The 13,472-nt window shown below is 44.3% G+C and overlaps 1 protein-coding gene across 1 annotated transcript in view; it reads left to right on the plus strand.

The window, feature by feature from the left end:
- usp32 (ubiquitin specific peptidase 32) overlaps positions 1 to 13,472 on the plus strand; it is a 245,303-nt gene that overhangs the window by 102,255 nt on the left and 129,576 nt on the right. The window contains exon 5 of the mRNA XM_084324370.1: positions 4,687 to 4,846. Coding sequence (XP_084180496.1) covers positions 4,687 to 4,846 — 160 coding nt within the window. The remainder of the gene's footprint in view (positions 1 to 4,686; positions 4,847 to 13,472) is intronic.

The following is a 13,472-nucleotide window of genomic DNA, read 5'->3' on the forward strand; positions in this document are numbered from 1 at the left end:
TCATACACAACGCCTCCGATTTATTGCTTGGATGTTCATCTTGGCCCCAGCTGCTTGCCACCTCCATAAATAACCTCAACCTGTTTGGAAACACTGTAGGTGTCACAATTAGTGTAGCCAGGCTTTGCCACATCTATTATAGAGGCCTTTGCACGGAATGTTTGAAGTTCTCTAGTCTTCCAGCATGGCTGCCTGTAGCATAGCAACCATTGTTTTGTACATTGCAATGGAAGAGACACTGGTTGCTATGTGCAAAACAACAGTTGCTATGTGTTGATGAGATGAGAAATCAACAATAACATAATGATTTGGTGTGTTATTACTGGATCTTGTAAACAAATCACAGTAGAAACGGTAGAATGTATGCTTTTACGGTGTTCTACCTACTCTACCACTGCAGTGGGGTTACCAATGGTTACAGGCGGTCATACTGGAACAGAGAGAACTACACAAACATTCATTGCAAGAACTCTATTCTCAGACTCCATGGTTTCCAGTGATTTCCGCTCTGCCATGATAGATAAGAAAGTATGCAGACAAAGTAAATTTGACAAACAAACACAACAAAACGGTGACTCGTGTGTGAATATATCACTCGGTGTAGACAAATTGCCGTTGAAATGAAGTGATGGAATCAGTAGAAAAAGAACAGAAGCAAGCTGTTTGCTACTTTTGAAACTACATGAGGGTAAATAAAGTTCAACCGCTTTATCATAGATGCCCAGACCGTGACCAGGCTGCTAATTGCTCAGTGTCAAAACTACAAATTGCTCTTATTTATAAAGCTCCTTCAAAATGGCACAATCCCCGGCAAAAATGTCTTGTCTTGGTCTTGGATTGTCCTGCGGTATAATTACCAAGATGCACTTGTCGTGTTTAGGTCCACCTCCGGGCCTAATGCCACAGAGAATAGAAGGTTTGGCACACAATGGGGTACTGTGTTGCTCCTTAACTGGATTACTAAAGGCCCTTTCAGCCTTTAAAACCCGATCCAGACAGACACACACACATATACACACACAGACGCACTTCATAAAGCTTCTATCTCTCCGTGCTTTGGCCCCAGATGAGCCCTGTTAGCTCCTCCGCAGGTCCACTGGGCCCCAGATGACCCCTTTTAGCTCCTTCGCAGGTCCACCGGGCCCCAGACAAGCCCTGTTAGCTCCTCCGCAGGTCCACCGGGCCCCAGACGAGCCCTTTTAGCTCCTTCGCAGGTCCACCGGGCCCCAGACGACCCCTTTTAGCTCCTTCGCAGGTCCACCGGGCCCCAGACGAGCCCCGTTAGCTCCTCCGCAGGTCCACCAGGCCCCAGACGACCCATTTTAGCTCCTTCGCAGGTCCACCGGGCCCCGGAGGAGAAGCCGACTGAATCAGGCCCGGTGAGAGGCAGCGGAGCGAGCGTTACGCCGCGTCTCGGACAGCGTTACTCTGCCCCAGCGTCTCTGGTCACATAATGAATGAATGAATGAATGAATGAATGAATGAATGAAAAAGTTTATTTTTGAACATGTAATTCTCCATATTCCTCCAAACAAATCACGATCTAGCTCCGTCAAACCAAACAATCATAGCACTATATATTTTTTTTTTAATTAAAAAAACATTAAAAAAAGAAAACAAATAGAATTATAAACAAAAGGTCAAGAGGAATGTGTTTGGTTGGCAGACATGTCCAAAAAAGGAGTAGAGGGAAGCTAAGATTATTGATCCCTACCCCCTTAGATTTTTATTTGTTCTTCCATTCATTTTACTAGATATAACATAATTTAGTATATTACAGTATAGAATATTATTTTACTTATAATACGAAAAAAATTCAAAACTTTGTTCACTTGACCGCAGTGAATATAGTACAGCACCACATAACACAATATAACATAACTTTGTTTATCCTCATTACTCATTTCTGTATTTCTCTAATGTGTATTTTTTTAGCTGTTTTTTAAATTGTGCCATATGTTTACTCAGTTTGATGTGTTCAGGTAAATGATTCCACTACTTCACTCCACACACCGATATGCACATGTATAACATTCCACACTACCTGCTGAGTGGGCTTCTTGGTGCCAGAGACACGACTTGTTCTCGAGGGCGTTGCTGGATCAAATCAAATGTATTTGTAGAGCCCGAGATCACATGGAATAGCCCCCATGGGCCGTACAAGTCGAGAAGAAACATCACAATAGATCAAGAACCAAAAACCACCATAAAATCCAAATATGCGACACTCCCTGACTTTCCCCCAATGAAGATGAGGAACGACTCACTAAAAACCCAGCAATAGGAAAAAAGAAAAGCACCACAGGCGGCGTGGAGGAGAGAACCCTCAGATGGGCTGTTCAAAGGGGATCCCCCATCAGGATGTCAGTGATAATATAGTGTTGCTATGGATGATCGATGGATGCAGAATAGAACAGGTGAATAATGGGTATGAATGTATATATATACATGTAATGAAACACACACACATTCCACACCAGGCGGCTGCGTTCACACTGCAAGCCTTAGTGCTCTATTCTGATTTATTGCTCAGATCAGATTTTCTTTTGTTTGGCTGTTCACATTTTTTTTTTTAATGTGGCCAATATCAGATTCCAGTGTGAACCGGTCACTGCTCCGGAAATGACCCACATGCACAAATAAACAATAAAGAAGATGGACGTACATTTTTTAGAGTGACGTAAGAGTCTCATCTGTATTCAGGACCACAAGCAGATCTCCATGCATTATTCCTATTACACTATTACACAAGTACACTATAGTCCTATTACACTATAGTCCTATTACACAAGTACACTATTACATACTATTACACAAGTACACTATAGTCCTATTACACTATAGTCCTATTACACTATAGTCCTATTACACTATAGTCCTATTACACTATAGTCCTATTACACAAGTACACTATTACATACTATTACACAAGTACACTATAGTCCTATTACACTATAGTCCTATTACACAAGTACACTATTACATACTATTACACAAGTACACTATAGTCCTATTACACTATAGTCCTATTACACAAGTACACTATAGTCCTATTACACTATAGTCCTATTACACAAGTACACTATTACACACTATCACACTATAGTCCTATTACACCAGGGATCGGCAATAGGCGGCCCGCGGGCCGACATTGGCCCGCCAGCAATAATTTCTGGCCCGTCAGATTATTTTGAGAATATGATATTTATTTTACGCGCAGGAAATATTCACTCGGGACGCCATGGTGTCTTTTATTGTGAAGCTGTATCTATCTACCGGCAGTCATCAAAAGCATGTCTGTCACTATAGCCAATTGAAATGCTAGAAATGGTCACGTGGACTGGGAGAACCAATGGAATAGTCCCACCGGGTCGCATGTATATTTTCCTAACGCACTTTCACTTCCGCGTTCGAGATGGAGCGAGTAACAAAATGTGTTAAAAAAACAAAACAAACATCTTTTGCAACAGGGAAATATAACGCTTCTTTTAATAAACAGGAGCCATACTTAAAATACGGGTTTATCGCAACAGGTCGGTGATTCTTGCGTGCCGAGCCGACGTCCTCTCTGCATAATATGTGGCGACAACAACAACAGCAGCGAGGCAATGATGACAACTGTGTTCAAGTTGGCATATTATAAAGTAGCTGCATTCAACGGAAATCTGGAATTGGAGGGCGGCGAGTGGATATGTGACATGTTTCAAACATTAGCAGGGATTTTGGAGGACTTAACAACAAACAAGGTATGGTGAGTCGTGTTTTCATGCATTCTGTCTTCTGATCTGTTCATCACGCGCCGCGGTGATCTGCAACAGCTGAATGAATGAATGAATGAAAACTTTATTTAACAGATTACAGAATGGGTACAATACAGTACGGCGCAATACACACAATTGTTAAGGGGATGCAGACCAGAGAAAAACGTTTGTCTTTTTTCACTATATTAAATTAGCCATTGTTTTTGATCCTGGCCCGCCAAGCAATGGCTTGGGGGAAATCTGGCCCGTGGCCAAACCTAATTGCCGACCCCTGTATTACACTATAGTCCTATTACACAAGTACACTATTACACACTTTTAAACTATAGTCCTATTCACACGGGACTGGTATTACCTGGGGACCTAGTCATTTGTAATAATTGCGGAGGATGTCTGTGATTTTAACAAATGACCTACCATATTTCAGCAAACACCAAGGTCATCTGATTATATTACTCCTGTGCAAACAAACCAGCATCTCAGTCATTTGGGGTCATAATTTTTTATTAAATCGATACAGGAAGGTTTTAAATGCATTTTCAGTGCAAACGCCAAATCAACCTGCTTCTGTGTAATGACGTTGTTTCATGTACTTTAAAGAGCACTAGGGCTTCATTGGAATTATAGCAATGATTTTTTTTTGTGCCATCATTTTCATGTTTCACATAGGTTCTTTGTGACTAGAAATGTATCATTAAAATGGGCCTTTAAAGATGCTATAGATACAATTTGTATGTAGAGTAATCTTAAAATGTGTTATAATAATTATACACCCAGAGAGCTTTTAGAAAGTTTCAGATAATTTTTTTAAATAAATGTCCAGGTCCAAAATTAATGTTGTTAGCGTGCATGTCCCTACTTCCCTACGTGGAATGCACCTGATTGGATAAATGGCCTTTTAATGATGGTTTGTTTTCCGCGTCAGGGGGAGAAAGTGAACTACGAGCGCTTCAGGAACTGGCTGCTCCAGAACAAGGAGGCGTTCACCTTCTCCAGGTGGCTGCTGTCGGGAGGAGTGTGTGTCACGCTCACCGACGACAGCGACACGCCCACCTTCTACCAGACCCTGGCCGGCGTCACACACCGTGAGTCCTTCCTGTCGGTTATCATGTGATGATCATTCAATATGACCGTTCATCGTCTTTCAGTCTGGATTTGATCTTTATTAATCTCGAACACAACAAAGGTACAAATCACAGTAAAGACTCAATGTAAACATAAACAAATGAGTCCGTCTTCATCCATAGAAAAAACAAACGAGGATGAGTTGGAGACGAGGCAGAAGGAAGCGCAGCTTATCTAGTCCTGCCCCTTTCTTACAATATCATGACATTTGAAATGCAACTTAAAAATAATAATAAATAAAATGAGGTTAAAAAACAATCATTCTTTTTTGTTTTGAAGAAATCAAAACCTTCCCTGAGAGCAACTCTTTTTTAACTGTGTTGTTATCGCTCTGTTTCATTTCCACTTGTAGTCCATTCCATAAAGCTGCCCCACAAACTGAAATGCACACTTTTAAGAGTGGTGTGGAAAGTAGGACATTTTAACCCTTTCACTGCTATTCTACCAAAGGGTTAACCCTTTCACTGTGACAATACGGAAGGTTAACCCTTTCACTGCCACACGACAAAGGGTTAACCCTTTCACTACCACACTACAGAAGGTTAACCCTTTACTATCACACTACAGACGGTTAACCAGATTAAGGGTATATCGCTGTGCATTATGTCCGCAGAGCGAGACATAATGAAATCGGGTGCGCGTGTGTGTGCATATGTGTGTGTGTGTGTGTGTGCATATGTGTGTGTGTGTGTGTGTGTGTGAGAGACTCCACACTATCTCATTATTGCTGCTGCCATGGGTTTTAAGATGCGTTCTATAAATAGATTTCCCTAAACAATAGCTTGAGCACTACACTATTCATGTGAGTACTCGATCTGGGAAAACATCACTCATGCCTATCCCTAATATATATATATATATATATATATATATATTATACATACATAGTTGGCTGCTAGCATGCCAGCTCAGTTTAACCTACACAAATAGTATTTGAGTATTCATACAGTTTTTGTGGCACAAATAGTTTCAGCAATATAGCACCTGATGCCAGTCAATGTACTGAAACTTCTCATCATTAACACTTTGGATGCCAACGACGCTATAAGTCGTTAGTTCATGCCGCCAGTTGAGTGCCGCCAACGGCATATAGCGTTTGTTTGTCGTATTTTTTTTATTGGCGATTTGAATTCATATTTCATCAATCGAGCCTCACGCTAGTGTTGCAGAATCTCTCGGAGCTCAATTGGGAAGATACCGCCCCTATCGTCTCCCTGTGTAACTGCACCCCATTAGTTTAGACTGATGAAGGGGGGGGGGGGGGCAGTTTCCTCATTTTACTTTTCCGTCAAGCCAACTGAAGAGACCCAAGTTTATCGCCGGCCCGGAAAACACGTGGAATATATATTTACAGTACCCAACGCTGAATCAATAAACACGATCGATATTTGGAATGACGATCAGGAATTGGAATAATCTTTTTGGATAACATCTGATCTGAGGTAAGGAATCTATTTGACCAGTCTTGGGGTACTCAGAGCTTTTTTCACAGATATATCAACGTGTCCCATATGTGTCTGTGTGTGCGCGCTGATCAGGAAATGAAAGAATCGATATTTCAGCCCTTCTATAGCGTGCATAAGTACACATATACTATCGATAATCTAGCGTTTATTTGAAAACGATTCATAAATAGGCCGAAAAATTACAACGTTTTTGTGTATGCCAGAATATTCCAGTAAATGCCGTTTATCACGGAATCTATATATTTTCCTGAAAAACTAGGGCTTTTCAAAATGCTATAAAACGGAAATGAGCAGATTAAAAAAAACAATCCGTTTTTCGACAATGTTGACTGCAAACAAGTCATTGATAAACGACGGGCAGATTAGACACATAATAATTATGCCATAATTTAAGACGGAGATTATGCGTTCACAGCGCTATCATTGAAGTGGGTGGTGGCATTTAACCACGTTTACCATGTTCACCAGTGGTAATCAAAGTGTTAAGATATGACGACCACAATGGACACCTAATTGGCAACAGACCAAGAAAATAGGTTACATTCCCAGACTAACCAATGAAATGTAATGAAATGAGAAACAAAATACTGACTGAAAAACTATAAAAATGCATTCACATTGGGGCGGCTGGGTGGCGCAGCGAAGATTGCGCTCGTCACCAATGCGAGAGACTCCGGTCTCTAATCCGGGTGTCAGCATTGCCTCCGGCTTGGGCCAGCCGTCATACTAACTTGTTTGGCTGAGTTAGCGGGAGGGAAGTTGATGGGTGGTAATCTGGCATTGTGGACAGCGACTCCTACAGGTCAGGTCTGGGCGCCTGCACAGCAAAAGACAGGAAGTGGTGAAGGCAGCTTGACCTCTCACGCGTTACACTTCACCAACAAAAGTCCGCGTTGCCAGGTGAAAAGAGAGCCGCTGCATGTGTAGAAGGAAGCATGTGGTAGACCTCAGGGCTCCCTAGACCGACCAGTAGGGGGCACATGCGCACAACGACCAGGTAGGGGAGGGAGGAATTGGCATAACGACTAAATTGGGATGGGAAGAAAAAGCACAGAAAATCTGGTGGAGAAAAAGAGGATAAATAAAATGCATTCACATTGAACTTATTGAAATGTCCTGTAAGAAAGGCATTTTCTATGAGTATTACTGCCGGGGGGCGAGGGGTTGGTTTGGTTATAGTTTGTGTTTTCAGTATTTTGTTTCATAATGGGGACATTTCATTGGTTAGTCTGGGAATGTAACCTATTTTCTGATTGGTCCGTTGCCAATTAGGTGTGTGGTGGTCATTTTAGGAATGTAACCTATTTTCTGATTGGTCCATGGCCAATTAGGTGTCCATTGTGGTGGTTATTTTATGAATGTAACCTATTTTCTGATTGGTCCGTTGCCAATTAGGTGTCCATTGTGGTGGTTATTTTACATGGGCATTCAAGCTCCATTCTTTTTGTCATGTAACCTGACGAAGGCATGTTGTCCAAACGTGTTGGTTTTAACTATAATCAATAAATAACATTATTTATCAGCATCCAAGAGTAGCTGCATCTTTCTCCCTTACTACTGGTTTCCAGTTCATTGGTTTAAAGACTACGTTGCTACAGATATTCATCTCTTGTGCCAATATTTACGTCACAGGAAGATTTGCCACAATCTGCTCGTTGACAAGGGTTATCATTAGATGACTAATTGCTGTGATGACTAATGACTTGTGATGAATTTGTTGTGGTCCCATACCTTTTTAGAGAGATTTCTAATAGATACGGATGTGCTGTGCTGTTTCATTGTGGTGGGTATTGTTCCAGTTAGTCAGGCCTTGCAATATTTGCCAGGAAATGATCATTGAGTAGAAAATAATTTCCTGGAATCGCTGCTATGCCGGTAACGCCACCTATAGTTCCAGCAGTGGTCAATTGTGCAGATACAACCCCTGAGGAGTCATTAAATCACCAGCAGTTACTGCCCCAACACCCCGCTCTCCTCCAAGATAGAGCACATGGCACACACAAAGAATAGAAAGGGTTGGGTTTACCCGTTTTGAGTAAATGTAGTTTTTAGCTTTTTGTATTGCCAACCAAGGACAGGGAGCTGGACAGATCCTGTCTCGCCCTCTCCCATACAGGCCAATCACAGACGACCTGGAGAGTGCCCTAATCTGCTGCCTGCTCCCAGTTTATCCTCTTAGCTGCGCGTGTGTGTGCGTGTGCATGCGTGACTTCAGGTGTGTGCGTGCTGCGGGGTGTGAGAGGTGTGCGCTCCTCCATGACTCTCCAGAACCCACACACACACAGACGGCTCTCGGTGACGAGGCGTTCGAGTCACAAGATGAACAGAGTCCTTTCGTCTAACGAACAACAACAACAAACCTCTAGGATACTGTTGGAATAGCATCATACGAGAGCTCCTTGGGAATATCTCTCGCTGGCACAGGATGGCTTAGCCTGCGTTTCCCCCCGCGAGGCGCCACGCGGAGCCGACTATGGTCCAGGCCCGTCCGCTACTAGCATGTCTGGTGGATGATGGTATGGTACTTCTGCTGCCACTCGGAGAAAGTCGCGCCTCTAGGTGGGTATCTGGTACCGTAGCCGGGCGTCGGCGAGCAGCAGACAGTAGGTGTTAGCGGTCGTTGCTGTTGTGTAACCCGAGCGGTCGGCCACGCCGTCGCTGCAGTGCGTAGTGGAGAGGGAGACGCGGCCAAGTGTGTGGTTTCACTTCTGAATCAGCCAAATAGAGATTTGTTCACTGGTGGCCTTTTGTAGAAAGCCTGACCTTTTGTTGCCATTCTTTTTTTTTTAACGTTTTAACTAGACACAAACAGAAACCCACACTTTGTGTCTTAGCTGTGTTGTCGTTTTCGTTTAGTTTTTCCAGCGAATCTTTTTAATTGAAAGTTTTATTGAATTTTATAGAATTGTTTTTGAATTTTCATAAACATTTTATTGAATTGAATTGATTTGAATTTCTTTTGAATTTGATTGAATTTTCATTGAATTTGATTGCATTTTCATTGAATTTGATTGCATTTTCATTGAATAAAATTGTCATTGAATTACATTTTCATTGAATTTCATTTTCATTGAATGTCATTTTCATTGAATAAAGTGATTTCATCCAGAATTTATTCATCACTTTACATGAATAAATGTATATTTTCTTAAAACGCTGTTGTGTGCAAATGTACAGCGTGCCCTTTCCAAGCAGACCTGTCGCTTCGTCTGTTGGCTGTATTTTGTTTCCGGCTGCTAATATCACCAGGCACTACGGCCAATTACCACCAATGCGTTTTGACAGGGCGCCGAGATAACATACACAGAGCATCTCCTCTGACAAAACAAATTGGTTATTTTTTCGCCCACCGAGCTCAAATGCCAAACCTCTGCCGACATAATTAAGAAGACGGTAATGGACCGGCCCGGTTATCAGCCAGGCAGGCCCGAGTTGGAGGCTTTCAGAGGCCGGTGGCAAACTGTGAGATGGATGAGAGATGGCCGGGAGGTGATCCATAGCAGAGTTAATGAGTTTTATAGATTAGCGGTCACAAGATAGCACAACAACAGCCGTGAGTAACGCCCCGGCCAGAGGAGCAGGTATTTATCCCCCAACCCGGCCACCGGCACTAATCACTGATCGTCTGGCTCCCGCACTCCATGAGCATAACTATCATTCACTCCCATCCCCATGGCGTTCGGGCCGTGATACATGTGCTTACCGCTGGTCTCGCGGTGTTGCTCTAAGAACAGCCGCGGCGTGGGGGTGTATTTGTTTGTGGTTTATGATTATTACTTAGGAGGGGGTTCATCTGTAGTTTGTGACATAGACTTAACATTGTTCGGCCACACCGTGCAAGGAGGAAGTAGATTCTCTCTCTCTCTCTCTGTCTCTCTCTCGCTCTCTCTCTCTCTCTCTATCTCTCTCCCCCCCACCCACCGTCCATTGCCTCTCAATAATTTACCAGTCCTATATTATTTCTGCCTTCTCCATATAGTCCCCCACATCCCCTTTGAAATCACATTCTAAATCATTGATTGCAGACTCTCTCTCTCTTTGCGTCTCTCCCTGTTATTCTATTTGTTAACTTCTCCAGAGCGTCTCTCTCAGGGAGCGGCATTGAACAGTAGGGTTGGGTACCGTTCACATTTGACTAAACTAAAGTCTAAACTTCTCAATTTAAACATTGTTATCACACCACACAAACTAAAACCCCTCCCTACCTCCCTCTCCCAAACCGTTCCTACAATGATTTTCTTATGTTGCATGATCATGTATACATTTATTATGTATTATTTTTTAAGTTTAAATATCAACATTACCTCAGTAAGTACTATCAAACTCCTCTGACCTCATCTGGTCTGTCCAAAGACGAGAGATGAGACGTGCGCACACACAAAAAGGGAGAATGGCTCATATCAGACTTAATGATTTTTTTTATATTTCAGATAATGAAATGAAATGTTTATATCATGAACTATCCAGTTTGTATTTATAGTGTAACGTGAATCGATACTCTGTAGTACCGATGTAATTCGGTCGATACCCTTAAAAGTACAGAGTTGGGTACCCATCCCTATTGAACGGTGGAGGTAGAAAGACTATTGAACCGGCCAAGGTTCAAGAGGGGGGAACTTACTGGTTCCCGTTCAGCTCAACCAGACGTTTATAGCTCCAGATATAACCTGTACGTAGATGTACTGTATGTGTCCATAATGATGGATGATCCACGGCAACAAAGATCTATTCTCTCCTCTCCTCTTCGATTCTATTCTCCTGGGTTCAGCTCTATAGCTAAACCGCACACTGTGAGGGTTCCATGAGTAAGCCCCCTGGAGGAAAGGAGAAAGCCCCTCTCAATCCTGCCCCCCATCTGACGCTTTCACTGCCAGCCGGCCGCAGACCATTATGGTCCCGGTTGACTTCAACCCATCGAGCGCTTACTGTGCTTCACTCCAAGCTGCAACAAACCCAGAAGAGGATTGTTTTCTTTCTCGTCGCATTCCCAGAAAACCACTCTAGTCCTTTGCCTTTTGAATCGATTGCCGTTTGATTTTGCGCATCATCTGTGTTTTGACGGCTGTCGTACTGTACGCCGTGGCCCAGGGCCAAAGGCTAGCCAGCTAGCGGCTCAATCCTATTAGACCTAAGCCACGCTGGATTAGCATGTTGAAAGGGGGCGACGGGGTTGACTGACCCAGGATTAGGTATGTCGGGATTAAAACGGTTTCACTGCCACCGCGGTTCGAAAAACGTCACAGTTTCCAAACCGTGGCATTTTTTTTTTATCTAGCCGAGGTATTCAGCCCCGCGTTCAACATTAGCCCCTTGAAAACTCCCCTCGCGAGTCGCTTTGCTTTGTGTGTGCGGTGAAAACAAGAGTCACGTCTTGTGTGTTGAGTCTTGAGTGAGTAGCGCTGCTGCTTACGAGCAGATATGTGCTGTGAAAACAGCAGAGCAGGGAACCCACAGCCCTGCCTTACAGAGGAGAGAACCTGCATCCCTGCCTTACAGAGGAGGGAACACAAACCTGCCTTACAGAGCAGGGAACCCACAGCCCTGCCTTACAGAGGAGAGAACCCACATCCCTGCTTTACAGAGGAGAGAACCCACAGCCCTGCCTTACAGAGGAGAGAACCCACATCCCTGCTTTACAGAGGAGATAACCCACAGCCCTGCCTTACAGAGGAGAGAACCCACAGCCCTGCCTTACAGAGGAGAGAACCCACATCCCTGCTTTACAGAGGAGAGAACCCACATCCCTGCTTTACAGAGGAGAGAACCCACAGCCCTGCCTTACAGAGGAGAGAACCCACATCCCTGCTTTACAGAGGAGAGAACCTGCATCCCTGCTTTACAGAGGAGAGAACCCACAGCCCTGCCTTACAGAGGAGAGAACCCACAGCCCTGCTTTACAGAGGAGATAACCCACAGCCCTGCCTTACAGAGGAGAGAACCCACATCCCTGCTTTACAGAGGAGAGAACCCACAGCCCTGCCTTACAGAGGAGAGAACCCACATCCCTGCCTTACAGAGGAGAGAACCCACATCCCTGCTTTACAGAGGAGAGAACCCACATCCCTGCTTTACAGAGGAGAGAACCCACAGCCCTGCCTTACAGAGGAGAGAACCCACATCCCTGCTTTACAGAGGAGAGAACCTGCATCCCTGCTTTACAGAGGAGAGAACCCGCATCCCTGCTTTACAGAGGAGAGAACCCACATCCCTGCTTTACAGAGGAGAGAACCCACAGCCCTGCCTTACAGAGGAGAGAACAGACATCCCTGCTTTACAGAGAGAACCTGCATCCCTGCTTTACAGAGGAGAGAACCCACATCCCTGCTTTACAGAGGAGAGAACCCACAGCCCTGCCTTACAGAGGAGAGAACCCACATCCCTGCTTTACAGAGGAGAGAACCTGCATCCCTGCTTTACAGAGGAGAGAACCCACAGCCCTGCTTACAGAGGAGAGAACCCACATCCCTGCCTTACAGAGGAGAGAACCCACATCCCTGCTTTACAGAGGAGAGAACCCACAGCCCTGCTTTACAGAGGAGAGAACCCACATCCCTGCTTTACAGAGGAGAGAACCCACATCCTGCTTTACAGAGGAGAGAACCCACATCCATGCTTTACAGAGGAGAGAACCTGCATCCCTGCTTTACAGAGGAGAGAACCCACATCCATGCTTTACAGAGGAGAGAACCTGCATCCCTGCTTTACAGAGGAGAGAACCTACATCCCTGCTTTACAGATGAGAGAACCCACATCCATGCTTTACAGAGGAGAGAACCCACATCCATGCTTTACAGAGGAGAGAACCCACAGCCCTGCTTTACAGAGGAGAGAACCTGCATCCCTGCTTTACAGAGGAGAGAACCCACATCCCTGCTTTACAGAGGAGAGAACCCACATCCCTGCTTTACAGAGGAGAGAACCTGCATCCCTGCTTTACAGAGGAGAGAACCTGCATCCCTGCTTTACAGAGGAGAGAACCCACAGCCCTGCTTTACAGAGGAGAGAACCTGCATCCCTGCTTTACAGAGGAGAGAACCTGCATCCCTGCTTTACAGAGGAGAGAACCCACATCCCTGCTTTACAGAGGAGAGAACCTGCATCCCTGCTTTACAGAGGAGAG

This window comes from Notolepis coatsorum (genome assembly GCF_963971535.1).
Source record: "Notolepis coatsorum genome assembly, chromosome: 1".
NCBI lineage: Eukaryota > Metazoa > Chordata > Actinopteri > Aulopiformes > Paralepididae > Notolepis > Notolepis coatsorum.